At 37.1% G+C, this 14,625-nt stretch overlaps 2 protein-coding genes across 2 annotated transcripts; one reads left to right on the top strand and one right to left on the bottom strand.

Moving 5' to 3' along the window:
- Window positions 1-4,019: 4,019 nt before the first annotated feature.
- LOC147864741 (geranylgeranyl pyrophosphate synthase, chloroplastic-like) lies at window positions 4,020-5,261 on the bottom strand. Its single transcript, XM_087318887.1, has one exon. The coding sequence runs from the start codon at window positions 5,251-5,253 to the stop codon at window positions 4,339-4,341; it is 915 nt and encodes a 304-aa protein (XP_087175013.1). The 5' UTR covers window positions 5,254-5,261; the 3' UTR covers window positions 4,020-4,338.
- Window positions 5,262-11,018: 5,757 nt separating this feature from the next.
- On the top strand, window positions 11,019-13,291 carry LOC147864742 (uncharacterized). Its single transcript, XM_087318888.1, has one exon. The coding sequence runs from the start codon at window positions 11,215-11,217 to the stop codon at window positions 12,229-12,231; it is 1,017 nt and encodes a 338-aa protein (XP_087175014.1). The 5' UTR covers window positions 11,019-11,214; the 3' UTR covers window positions 12,232-13,291.
- Window positions 13,292-14,625: the final 1,334 nt, after the last annotated feature.

A 14,625-nucleotide genomic window follows, 5' to 3' on the forward strand; every position in this document is an offset into this window, starting at 1 on the left:
AAGCAGCAGAACAATTTTATGAGTTAATTTGTTCAACTACATATGCTGTTTTGAGTGTGTATATAATCAGTTCATCTCTCTTTCTTCTGTCTGTATCAGAGGTATCAACAAGGGTGTTTTGGAATATAGCAAGAACTCGGCAATTGTAGTAACAATGAAAAACATGTCGTTCCTTGTCTTTGTTCTAACTTCTGATGATTAATTGTTTACAAATAATAAATTAGTTCATATATGCATGTAATATTGTGGTATGACTTCAGGTAATTAGTGATGAATGTTCACAATTATTATTATTATCATCTCTTCAATGACCAATTTCATATGAACTTACGATATTCTTTTACATCGTTCTCAAATCTATTGCTGTGATGCATTGCTTTTCAATATGTCCTTGCTTCCCACTCAAATTTAAACTACCCTTTGGAATGTATCTAAATCAACTTCACTTAAATTAAAACATTTTTTGAGAAGCAAACCACAGCTCTAGGCGTATGCATTTGTAACATTCTTATAACTTCATTGCCTTTCATCTCGTAAAATTCTGAATTGTGCTACATGTGGTTGTGATTGGAAAACTAAATGAAAGCCTTGTCTTCAGTCTTAGTCATTGAATTGTTAGTTGGTTCATACATGCATATTGTTTGCAGCATCATATTGTTTAGTCACTAGTGCATTATCACTTTGCTATTTCTCAGTCTCTTGCCCATATCTACCTTGAATGGAATTTGCCACCCGCTTAGTGTATATTCTCAAGTAGCCCAAATAGTCAATGCTGTATTGTCGAGTGACAAAACATCAAAATATGATTTAACTCTTTAGGACTGAACTAGACCTTAAATCCAATGTGAAAACATTGGCTCGATAGTGAACAAACTTCATATGGCAATTTGGTTGTTATAAACTATTATTGCTATATCAACTAAATTTAAACATATAAAGTTGGGGTAGGTCTTTTCTTGGTGAAGAGTTGAAGTTTTGATTTAATAAAGCAACAAAATGTTTTTGCGTGGTCATTGAATGCAAGAAAGGGCATATCCATGGCTCACATGGATATTCTAAGAAGGAAAAAAGTCTATTCTTGAACTATACGTTTCCGAATGGTACTTTTTAAAGCCATAATGTGGAGAGATTAATTTAACAATAAAAAAACAATGAGAAATGTTGCTCAGGCTCTCAGCAATTTGCTTTTATGTACTTGGTCATGATTCCTACAACCTGAGAGTCAATGAATGTGTCTTAATGCTAATTAATTGTGGACTTACTCTATATACATAAATTATGTATAAAATGAGATAAAAAGTGTATCATCTTTGATTGACACAAGTGCTGTAAAGTACATTAGTTCATCCACTACAGGTTGTATTGCTTCATACTTGGAATATCTTTAAAGGAAGAGTGATCTTAAGTACGATCACTTATCCACTTTAAATAATGTTGCTTAGCGCTAGGACTATCTTTATTTAAGGTGAAGAGCCGTGTTAGATTATATCGAGTTGCTGTAGTCATCATAACATGAGTTGAAATTAAACTAGCATTATCTCCAAATGGATGAGGGTTCCTTTCTATAAGCTTTAATAAGTGGCAATTGGCACCATTTTTTCCAACACTAAAAAATGTGATCCTAAACTTGGGTAGTATCTCTTTCATTTATGTTATAAAGAAAATCACAAATCTTGTAAATAGGGTTGGTAAATTTGAAACCACTCAATTCATTAATTATGTTAAGGATGTAATCATCATGTGGGCCAAATTGGAGAAGAAGCCCAAATCCATGGATGAGGTTGAGTTGTGTACTCAATCATAGACATGACCAACTGATATAAACATAGATGTGGGGCATGAAGTTGAACATTGAGATTAGCACCTCAACCAAGGCTTTAGTAAAATTATTGAGTCTTTTTTACATCTAATGAAGATGATGACACCAAAACATATCCCCTTCTTCAATATGGGACAATCCTAGAACAAACGTGTGCACATAATTAGTTATAGGACAAAAGATATCATCTAAAACAAGACAATCACTTCATGTATCCCCATTCGTCTAATCATGAGAAGTGCATAGGAAGATTGGCGTGTTCCTAAATAGTTGCAAATGAATTTGATTTTTGGATCATGGCAGAGACATAGACTTTTAAAAGCCTTCAATCAAACACCTACGTGATAGATTGATTTAGGCTTCATTCTATCTCATTAAGGGCAGTAGAAATAAGTTTTATTAAGGGAGATCAAACTTACAAAATAGACCCATCACCATCAAGGGAGGGGATATATCATTCATGCCCAAGGGAAATTGAGAAATGTGACTCAGCCCACCATCACAACGTTTAAGAGCATTTATTGATGATGTAATGGCAGCCTCAGGCACATTTATAAATGCAATGATCGATTTCCCTTGGAAGTGAGAAGTATCGATTCAATATTGGTTGAAATCATATTCCATTGAGTTCCTTAATTTATGCAACGCTTTTGCCATCTGGTATTGATGTGTGTTATTTCTCATATGTAAGGCACTAAGACATTAGGAAATGAGGTCAGGAATTGCCTACATATGAAAATGGGTAGTAATGAATAAAACGTTTGAATTGGTGTTTCATTTATGCATGCACATTCGCAAATTGCGACCCCATTTCTTTTCTTTTATTTTTATTAAAAGGATTCCTGGATTTATTTATCTTTATATGTAGACATAAATCATGCGAGTGGAGCTTATTGAATGAGAAAATGGAGGATAGGATGTCTTTTTTCCAACTATATAAAAAACAATGAATGAAAGATTCTAAAATTCGTTGCTTTTGAGATTAGGATTTGACTCGCACGTGTCTAACAAAACACCACTCTGATCAGTTTTAACTATTTAATTATTGCAATATTTGGAGTTTGACAAAAATTTAGGTTGTTTAGGTGGCTACCAAACTTTTGAGCTCATTTTTAGGTATTAAATTCACTTGTGAATTGTGGCCCCATAAGAATTCAGTTCCACATTTTCATTTGCTTATGCACTTGTTCCATGACGTTTATAGGCATTTTGGGCCTTTTGAGCTCATTTTCAGAATCAAACTCACTTGGAATTGTTCCCAATTGAGAATTTACTTCCAAAATGATGTTCATGCCAGATCATTATCACATCGAAAATATGATAAGTATTAAGCACTATAGAAGATCCATGTAAACATTTCCCCCAAGCTTATTTGTACATGCATTACTTATCTTGGTGTCCAATAAATTGCAATCATTTGTGTGCTTGGATCAATATCTACAACCATTTTTTCGTATGCAAGAAACATATACGGCCACTTGTTTGATTTTGTCAAAATAAAGTGTCAAAATAGTAAAACCCTCAAGAAAATAATCGCTTCCAAGAAAGTTTGTTAGGCTAGGACTTAATCACATGGTAAAATGAAGAAAATGTTATGTTCATAGAGTCATATTCTTCTAATGGTCAAAACACGATCATTCACTTGTTGCCTTATGACATCCAAACACTGATTTGTTTTATCATAGCTGATCCTCATGCAATATAGTGTAAGTGCTGATCTTGCAAATTGCCTGCTGATCTAGCATGTTAGCATTGTAAGCATATTACACGTTCAAGCAAGCATGGAACATTTTAGGTGGTCTTGCATGTCACCTTGTAGGCTTAGATGGTCTTCTAGTAATAAAACATCAAACTTATCACTTTCTCATGCGACATGTGCATAATGTGTCCGACAACCTTTGACACTCTCTCTATTCATAGGAGGGAAGAAAAAGAGCCCTCTCATTTATTAATGTCCTCTACACCCTCTCTCAATAAACTAATCAAAGACATCAACTATTTCAAATAGAGGGGATGATGATGTCTACCAACGTTGGTTTGATGCCCTAGTGACAAATAATCCCTTCTAATAGACAAACACACAAGCAAAATAGGGATCGAGTGAATGAAACAAAATAGAGAACATGTCAAATATCTCCATCACCATCAACACACACACATTGGTGTGGAGTTATTAGATCCATTAGTTTTAAATGGTGAAGAATGCAAAATACAGTTTCTATAGACAATACATTGAAGGGCATATAATTGAAAAATCTATGGATGCTCTAGTAATTAACACGAAAGACTGGCATATAGAGCTTTCCATGATTCATAGATGAGACCATTATACATTGGCATCATAATCATCAACAATGCCATGAGTCTTAAGACTTTGAAGGAAGTGTAAAGAGCATATAAAACCCATGCTCAAGAACTAAGAAAACATGAGTCTTGTCATTGAATGATTTTCCCATGGCAACATGCTTCCAACTCAATTTTTATTTCATTTTCTCCTCGCCTTCATAATAAGGTAGGTGCTAGTTTTGTCTGGATGCAATGTAATCGGCAAGAGCCAACAAGGGTGCAGCCTTGGATTGATCGAACTTGGAGAGTTTTTCGTGAGCCTTGTGGTTAAGTTCGGCGGCGAAAAGCCTCGCTTTCTCGAGACCCATCAATTTTGGGTAAGTTGCTTTGTCGGTTACGAGGTCTTTCCCCGCGGTCTTACCCAACTCTAGGGATGTCTTGGTAACATCCAATATGTCATCTATCACTTGGAAAAGGAGACCTATACATTGAGCATAGCTCCTCAAGACCTCTACATCTTCATCCGAGCCCCCCGCGATGATCGCGCCCGAGACCACCGAGCATTCCAAGAGGATACTAGTCTTGTGAAGATGGATGTATTTCAAGACATCGAGCTGGACATCGGGGTCCTTTTCGCATTGCAAGTCAACGATTTGTCCGCCCACCATGCCTCTGGAGCCGATGGTTTTGCCGAGCTCGGCCACTACGCGAAGGACGCGAGGGGCGGGGACATTGATGGAAGGGCTGGTCGATTCCTTCACTACGTGTTCGAATGCTAGACTCATAAGGGCATCGCCCGCAAGGACAGCTGTGTCCTCGCCGAATTTCTTGTGATTGGCGAGCTTCCCGCGCCGGAGGTCATCGTTATCCATACAAGGAAGATCATCATGGATTAAGGACATGGTGTGAATCATCTCCATGGCACATGCCGATGGCATGGCCATGGCCTCATTGCCTCCCATGAGTTCGCATGCCGCTATGCACAGAATCGGACGGACACGCTTCCCTCCCCCCAACAGAGAGTATCTCATCGACTCGTGGATCTTTAAGGGCTCCACCAATGGGACCGCCCGGTCCAGTGCCACATTCACCGTCTGTGCCTTCTCCAACATATACCTCTTGAAATCAAAGGCTGTGGACGCCGGCATCGAGATTGCTTCGCCTCTTGTTGCAGATGATGAATAGGTGCCGGGTTCGATCCCCACGGAGGCACGAGGTCCCATGCTTTTCCTCCTTGACGCCTTCTGCAGAGGTGTGTAGCCATGATGCTGATGGAGAGGGGCATGGAGAAGAAGACAATTGCTTTCTTCGAGTAGATGAGATGAATTAGGTCGGAAGCATGCGACTGAAGAGGATTTGTGAGAGGAAGGGAGGAATAGCTTTCTGCAACAAGGGCCAGATTTGGATGTGGGGGCGAAAGGAGAAGGAGAAGGAGAAGAAGCAGAAGCAGAGAAGGAAGGGTCTGCTGTTAGAGACGCCATAGTCAGTCAGTCAGGGAAGCTTTAAGGTGTGAAAAAGAAGGGAAGAGGCAGGGGAGACGAGAAGGTGAGGGAGATAGAGAAGAGAAGAGATAGGAAAAGGGGTTTTAAATGAGGTCCATCCATTTTGGTCATATGTATGTGTGTATGTATGTATGTACATACTTAAAAGTAATGTGTATTTGTGGTAGTGATGAAGAAGAAAAAGACGAAAAAAGAAGAAGCCCTAAGCCATCCCTACCCTAAATGTAGATGTGGCCAAAAATGAGAGTGTACATCCTTTCCTTATTGAACTCCTCATCTTTGCCTATTGGCCACCCTACCATGTCCCACTAAACCCTAGACACAAACAAAGAGACACAAACGACAAAGACGTGTACGCACATGCACACAGACACAGACACAGACAATACCGACATATAGAGATAGATAGATAGATATTCTTTTAATGTCCACCGATTCCGATCTATGAGACCGGGCCTAGCCCATGGCGAGGTTCAAACCTGGGGCCTCTCAAATTATATATGGCTTAGAATGCACCCACAAAACACGTGCTCATTATCAATCTTTATCGAGAGAGCAAACACCTAGATTTAGCTCATCATTTCTTGGACATGATAAATTTCCGCAAAGCTATGGCACGAGTGTTGGTCCCGGGGGAGAGTTTACGAGATTATTAAGGGTTCGTGGTGTTTGTCTTTCTATTGTTTCGATGCTTCACCTGTATGTATAGGATTTCTCGAGCATGTTCGTGTGAACAACATGTGAGACTTGTGAAAAGTGATTAGACCAATTTAATGCTTTGGTGGTCTCCCACTCCATACAAGTTTATTGTCTCAAGCCTTGCAAAAAATGTTGGTCACCTCATCAATCTTGGTTGATAGACATGAAATGAGAAACTACATTACCATAATTGTCAGTCACATCAATTCTACCGTGAGTTACATGCCACTCATGCTAGATTGATGGTAATATGAGCACCGATCCTCAAGAAATTGCCGATAATTGTACTCATTACCAATTAGTTTTTAAGGCTTTTGTTTAGCAACTAAAAAGTCCGGTTACTATATTGTTTCGGGAAGTGTGGAGTCCTACTAAGATGCCCAATTCACGGAAATTTCATCTCATCAAGCTTTTACCAAATTTGCCTCAACAATGTTTATTGCTCAATAGAGACTAATATCATTGATGTGTGTGTGTGAGTCTAGGTGTTCACACCGAGTGCAGTCTTCATAATGATGGAGTTGTCTCTCCACGCAAGTAACGTTGGCTAAGGGGTTTGGACCTCAAATTACCCTATTGGTGGCAAGCCGAGCAAGAGTGGTTGTCACCCACTCTCGAGTCGCAACCTCCCTTAAACCTAATCCTAAGCACACTCACTCGTCTCTATTAGCATTATTAACCTCGCTAAGAAGTTGACTATTACCCTAGAGGTCTTTAATAATAGTGAATACATACGATACCAAATATTCACAAAGGGATTACAAATGTAGGTGCGTCTTGATTAGTAAAAGGTATACACCACACACATACAATAGGAAGAAGTTATTAGAGTTTGGTGAGTACCACTTATCCCTAAGCACTCAACTTACACTAAATGTGTGTGTGTGAGAGAGAGAACTCTAGCTTGTATTCTAAAAGGGGCCCAAATATTAGAGTAAAAAAGTTAGAATGGTGATTTTATAGCTCTTTTACAAAGACATTGTCCCCTTTCACACTAGGGTTATCTTTTGGCCTAAAGCTCTAGAGTACTTTTTGTTCTATTCATTCCCCTTTTTATGTTTAGTCCTTTGTTCGCTAGTGCCAATGCCTTGTGGGTTAAGCTACACTTGATAGGACTTAAGGTTTATGGTATCTCTATGGATCTAACAAAGGGTCTAACTATTCTTGACTAGCATGAAAACATTATCTGAGCAATGTTTTCTTGCAATTTGTAGGTTTCTACAACCTCCTCAATATTTATTTGAAGATAGAATTATCTCTCACACAACTTACGCATGAGAACCGACTATTTACATGTCCATTTCAAGTACAACGAAAGTGTTTGAAAACTAAAAAGTGAGCATGTAATATTAATGCCCATTTTGATCGGCATTGAACTATCCAAGCCATTTTTCATGGTTAAGTACCTCATGTACGTTGCGATTCCCATTCCTTCCAACGACATCACAATGGCATTGGTAGTAAAAGAACAATTATAGAGGCAAGAAAAGAAGGCAAAAAACAAGATTGAAGAGAGACAAAGACTTATTGGACATTATAATGTGAAAGGGCCCAAATAATATAAATGATTGTTTGGGACCATCTATTCAATAATCTCACTATATTTTGATCCTATTGGTGACCATGGATTTCATGATTGTGTCATTCTTAATTTAACTATCTCCCTTATTTGCCAAAACATATTATTTTACAACTCATGAGTGGTTGAACGGATAATCAAGGAACTTCACTATTATTGGGTTTTTTTATCGCCTGGATTATTTGATGACAACATACATTCCATGCCCACTAAATGTTGGGTCATGACTTGTGCTAAAGAAACTAGAAGGCTTGTGTTTAAGCCTACCTCAAACTTGCAATTAACCTAATTGAAAAACTTGTGCAAGTAAGTGAGCAAAGCTTATTATTGAATGTCCCAACAAACGGTTGAAACAAGGTCTTATGAGAAACCAAGTTGCATGAAATAACTTGTTGCATCAACTTATCGAGTTCATGAACAGAGACGTATAGAGTTTTTGGGCAATTGGCAAGTAACAAGGTTGAAAATGTGTTGTCAAATTCGCACGTTGTTTTCCACCTTGGAGAATAATTAACTGTACACTCCATCATATTCAAAAGGTCACTCTTTAGACCAAATGATATCCACGTGCCTGCCACGTAATTTAAAACTATTTGAGGTTGCTCTAGAGATCAATTTGCGTGACCATTATTGAATTTGAATCAGTCAAGTTGCTTATCAAGCAAGCTACTCAATAAGCTACACATCGAAGCAATTACTCAAGCTAGTTCCTTGTTTGAGTAGTTGAACTCAAACAAGCTCCACTTGGAGCATTGCTCGTTGGAGTGCGGCTACTCAGGAGCACACTTTGACTCAAATAGTTTATTGCTCTTGTACACCAAACCTCTTCCACTAGCATATAACCTTCAAAGAGCCTCACACATGCAAATTACGCTTTCCTCCCTTTTCCACGCGTCTTCCCACCCTTCACTTCCCGTAAAAAAAAACATTTACACATACTCTTACATGTACCGACACATGCATATACATTCCCATATCTAAACACATACAAATTCTCACATACATACAAATTTGCATAAAATGTTTCACATAAAAATAAATACAAATTCTCACATAAAACTATATATAAACACAAACACACACCATACCATTTATATTCCATACCATTTATATTCATACTTATTTACAAGCAATCAAACAAAAGTATTCTCAAATTCGTGGACACTTATGTGCACATCTTCATATATAAAACAACACACTCTATAGATTATTAGAACCTTAATGATGTATTCATGGCAAACCTCTTATCTTTCCTAGATGACAACCCCATGCTTCCACTCGAATTTTGACACCTTTGTCACAATTTTTTGTGACAAAGGTTTGGAAATAAAGGTGAAAGCTCAACATTTAGCCCTGCAATCAATCAATAATTCCCAATCAAATTATGCCCTTCTTTACTTGTTTGTTCCATCCCTAGATTGACGAACATAGTTGCATCTACCAACACTAGTTTTAAAAGCAAGCGATGCACTTTGCATTGATTCCTACAGTTCTAGTAATAATTGTGCTACAAAATTTAACAATATTTGCTTTGATCAAGTGAGGGAGCATACAATCTAGGGCCAACTCCGCGTTTGAGCGTTTTTAGAAGAGGGAAGTCGATGTTTGAGTTACCTACTTTCCCCCATCATTAAGAAATTTTAATTAGAAAAATCTATATGTCCATCGTAAGAAGTGCATAATATTGGATATAAGGTGACATCAATCCTATCGAGCAAATATATGGGTGGATGTGTATGTTGTAAAATGTGTGCCTATCCTCAACAATCAAGCAACCCAAATATCCGCCTAAACTGCATGATGATAATTTGTCCTCCCACTACAACCCATGGACCCATGAAGCTCACAAACAACTGTCCCCATTTGCAAGGCATATCAATTTTGTTCCTTCCTTGCTCCAAAGACGAGGGATGTGTTGGGTTCGAAATCATGAGATAGTCCTCCCTTTGTTTTAACTTTCTATTGACCTATTGCTCTATTTATGTTTTATCTTTCTTGTTTATCTCCTTTTCAAAATTTCCATGTATTTTCTTGATTTATTTTATGTTTATTTCTACTTTCTCGTCATTCCACTAGTTTTTTTCCCTCTTATGTTACTCGTTCTCTGCTAGCTTACCCCATCCATATCTATTTCTCTTTTATATTGGTCTTTCTATTACCTTTAAGTTGTGTCCCGATCTTCTCTAATATAGTATGCACTAACTTCAACACCATTGTTATGCATGCAATAACCCTTGATGGGAGTCATCTTCAACCTCAATAAAGGCCAAAGGAGATGCCAATTGTTAGGTCTCTAGATACATGTGTCCTACCTTCATTCTACCAATGAACTTTGAGACAATGGTTAATGCAAGATATAGCCTTTGATAATCCAAAGTAGTTTGTCAAAATTGACACGTTACTGAAAGGCATACCCTCCCCACCTCTAAATATTCAACAACTTGCTGCATAAAGAATGAAGAGGTAAAGGAATTAAGATAACGAACTTGAAATTGCCATTTTCAATCAAATAAGGGGAATAACTCAATAAAGGAATCAAGATTTCAATGAAAGACTGAATGATGTCTCTATGGAGAGAATCAAGTATCGACAAACACGTAAAGGGAGAATCGGAGGCCCACGTTCATGTGAAGATTGTGCCTAGTAAAACTAGAGGCCCCCGTTCATTGACAACGATTATGTGAAACTCACGACATTGTTTGGCATCGTAACGGTGGAAACTTGAGCATAACCTTCTCTCCTATGTACATGTCAGTTTACATGAGCTCATAGATTGTGAGTGCCCCTCGAGTCCTAGTAAATAAGTTAACAAGCCGATTAGGCGAAGGAATATAATTATTATATAATGATGTCGATAGCATATCACAAACCTTTGAAGTCCCACAGTTCAGTTTAGAGATTTGATTGGTGAGGAGAATGGTTTGAGACTTGAGTGATGGAAGGGGAAGGAAAATCTTAACCTAAGATTTAACCTCTCTTTTTCATCAATGCACTCTCACCACTTAACTCTTCCTTCACTCAGAAATTTGTGTACATGTTGTGGTTGAAAGAGAAGAGATGCATAAATCAATGAGTTGCTTACACAGGCAAGTCCTTCAAGCTTTTCAGAGAGAGCGAGAGAGAGATAGAGAGCGAGTTTCCTCTGTTTCCTTCGATTTTTTTTTCTTAACTCTGTTTTTTCTCTCTCTTTCAACAGATCGCTTCATTCGTCTTTTGTATCTCTTCTTCAACATCGTGTTTTCGTCCATAGTTTTCTACAACAAAGACATTGCTCCACCCAAGAAGACCTGGAAACCCTGATTTCATCCCTTTGTGAGAAGAACAATGCTATGGACGCATTCAATCTCTTGAGCAAAATCAAGGTTAGGAATTTGTCATCCAAGTTAGATATATATAACAAGGTTTTACAAGCACTTGTAAACACTAGTAACATAGCTTTGGCATCGAAGCTCTTTGACCAAATGAAAGAAGATGTGAGTCCAAACAAAACTACATATATGTCCTTATTTAATGCATATTGTAAAGTCGCACGAATTGAAGAAGCATGTGATCTTCTCGAGGAGATGATAATACAAAAAGGGTTTACACTAGAAACAAATGTGCTAAATTTGCTTATTGGCGAATTTGTTAAGGCTGGAAGATGGAAGACATGTCGTCGGATACTGTTTAAGCTATGCGATATTGGCTATATACCTCCATTAGTCACATTTAACATATTTTTCAGTGGTTTATGTCGATCGGGTCTTATGCCGCAGGCATGTAAAATTCTAGATGATATGATTAACCTAGGGTTTTCACTAGATGTATACACTTATAGTATCATGATACATACCCTCTGTAAGGCTAACAAACTGGATGAAGCCCATAGGCTATTGAAAGCAATGAGGAGTAAACGGTGCATGCCAGATGTTGTTTGCTATAGTACTGTGCTCCATGGTTATGTTAGATTAGGTAAACCAGAATCTGCTATGAGGACTATGGATGAAATGTGTGAAAATGGTTGCTTGCCAGATGTCGTGGCTTATAACTCACTTTTGAGTATGTTTTCAAAACAAGGAGATACAATCAACGCTTATGTGATATGGGATAAAATGAGTGCCAATGGTATCATTCCAGATCATATATCTTACACTTCAATGTTGGATGGTCTTTGTCGTCGAAACAAGGTAAAAGAGTGTCTGAAACTCTTGAGAGAAATGCTGAAACGGAAGCTTATTATTGATATACCACTGCAAAGAAAGTTGTCAGAATGTATACAGAGGCATGGCATCGATGTAGAAATGAAGATTATGTTGACGGAAATCAAGGAGAATGGGCTTGACTTTGGGATCACTTGTAATTGCTAAGCCTTTATGTATCTTAAAACAACTTTTGTTGTTTTCTATTCCTATAAAACAAGGTAAAAGATTTTCTGAAACTCTTGGGAGAAATGCTGAAACGGAGCTTACAATTGATATACCATTGCAAAGAAAGTTGTCGGAATGTATAGAGATGCATGCTTGGGAGAAATGCTGGAACGGAAGCTTACAATTGATATACCATTGCAAAGAAAGTTGTCAGAATGTACAGAGATGCATGGCATTGATGTGAAACCAAGGCTATATTGATGGAAATCAAGGAGAATGGGCTTGACTTTGGGATCACTTGTAATCACTAAGCCTCTGTATGTATCTTAAAACAAAAGTTTTGGAAGAAATGCCGAGATGGAAGCTTATAGATGCACAGCAACAAAAGTTTCGGAATGTATAGATGCATGGCATCAATGTGAAACCAAGGATATGTAGATGGAAAGCAAGGAGAATGGGCTTCATATGGGACTAGTAACTGTTAAGCCTTAGTGTGTATCTTAATACAACTTGCCTTTGTGTGTACCTTAAAATAACATTTGGTTGCTTTTAATTTTGATTCTAATAAATCCAGTCAAAAGCATCAAAAAGTTGCTAAACATGTTGTTTTCTTACCATTCTAAGACAGCCCAAAGCGTGTAAATGTGTTTCACCCACTAGTGATTCAATGCATGGGTTTGTAGGTATAACTGTGATATATAAGAGTGGATTCAAATCTACATGTTGAGGAAGCTTATAATGACTGTATGCTAGTGTATGAGTAAGATATATTCTTTATCATACTTATTTAAAAGAAGATAATAGCTAATCATAATGGGAACATCTCTACTCATGAGACAGTAACAGAAGATAAAAGTGGGCAATTACAAGGGAAAGGACAGTGTCATTCTAAGTGCTTGATCTCGACAGACAATTGTATTGTCATTGGTTCAACACTAACTTTTTAAACTCGAAGAGTTTTAATAAACCCTTATCGCTCTTGTAAAAATGTTAATAACAAAAAGCATGTAATCTTTTTAAGGGCAAATAGATATTAAAATATCATTAGTATTTTTTGTTACTATTTACCAACTTGTTGAAGTGAAATTGATGGACCTTTTATTCATGCTTAAGTTGGTTACATAATTCAGACTTCAATAATTTTGAAAATGTGCTGGTGGGTTTCACCATGCAGAAATCTCACTAGGTTTCTTCCCAAAGTTAATAGTCGTCTATGGTTTTCAAGCTATAAAAATTATAATATCTCATTCCATACTTTTATCCAATTATCTCCAGAATTATTTTGACTTCTTCGACAATGAAGGGTGGATGTGCCAGCTAGTCTTAGACCTCCCCTTAAACTATACATGTGACCCTGATTGAATACAGATTTTAATATGGTGGTTTAGTATGAAGTGACCTTTTTCAAACAATGGTATTTGAGGGAATAAAGAGGAACTCTAGTGTATTGTTGAGTTTCTTGTGTTGATTTTATGATGGCTGTCAATAACATTTCAATGCCCCACATCATAAATTGATATGCAATTGTAAAGGAAACTCTTTATGTTATCAGTTTTAATCTGCACTACATGCTTTCCAAGCTCTTCATATTTATGCACATCAGCAAAGAGGAAAGTCCGGTTTCTACATGTATACCCCTATACATGTATGGAAATCAAGAAGTTGCAAATCAACATCATTTGATTTGAATGAGTGTTTCATACGTTCAAAGTAATATATATTCGCTGTCAACTACATTTCAATGCCCCATTCACATCATAAATTGATATGCAATTCTAAAGGAAACTCTTTATGTTATCAGTTTTAATCTGCACTACATGGTTTCCAAGCTCTTCATGATTTATGCACATCAGAAAAGAGGAAAGTCTGGTTTCTACATGTGTACCCTTATACATGTATGGAAATCAAGAAGTTGCAAATCAACATCATTTGATTTGAACGAGTGTTTCATACGTTCAAAGTAATATATATTTCTTGAAAATGAAGAATTCTACATGTTTAGCTAGCTTCAGATAATTTTTTCCAATGGCAGGTCCTCTCTCTTGAGTGGCCCTACCTCACAAGACATTGGTAAAACATGATTGTAAGAAATTACATTCATAAACATAACAAAGATTATTGGAATGCCAAGAACATTTATTAAATGTATGCTTTCATGGATAAACTTGGAAGATATGATTACAAGAAGTAACTTTCATAAATATAAATGAAATTACGTTCATGATTGGAATGTCAAGAAGATTAATAGAAAGTAAAGCTATCCTGGACAAGTATGCATATTGACACATGCTAACAAAAGAGCTAGATATTATATAATGGTGTATCTTGCCAACATAATCAGGATAAAATAAAAATAATTAATGGTACCTATGCTAACAAAATAATTAATGGTAC

Source organism: Azolla caroliniana, unplaced genomic scaffold (genome assembly GCF_043228905.1).
Source record: "Azolla caroliniana isolate FFs.n. ecotype wild unplaced genomic scaffold, voAzoCaro1.0.p SCAF_4, whole genome shotgun sequence".
Lineage (NCBI taxonomy): Eukaryota > Viridiplantae > Streptophyta > Polypodiopsida > Salviniales > Salviniaceae > Azolla > Azolla caroliniana.

Bases quoted from the DNA above. Each gene is read 5' to 3' on its own strand.
- LOC147864741 (XM_087318887.1), bottom strand. From the start codon at position 5,253: ATGCCGGCGTCCACAGCCTTTGATTTCAAGAGGTATATGTTGGAGAAG.
- LOC147864742 (XM_087318888.1), top strand. From the start codon at position 11,215: ATGGACGCATTCAATCTCTTGAGCAAAATCAAGGTTAGGAATTTGTCA.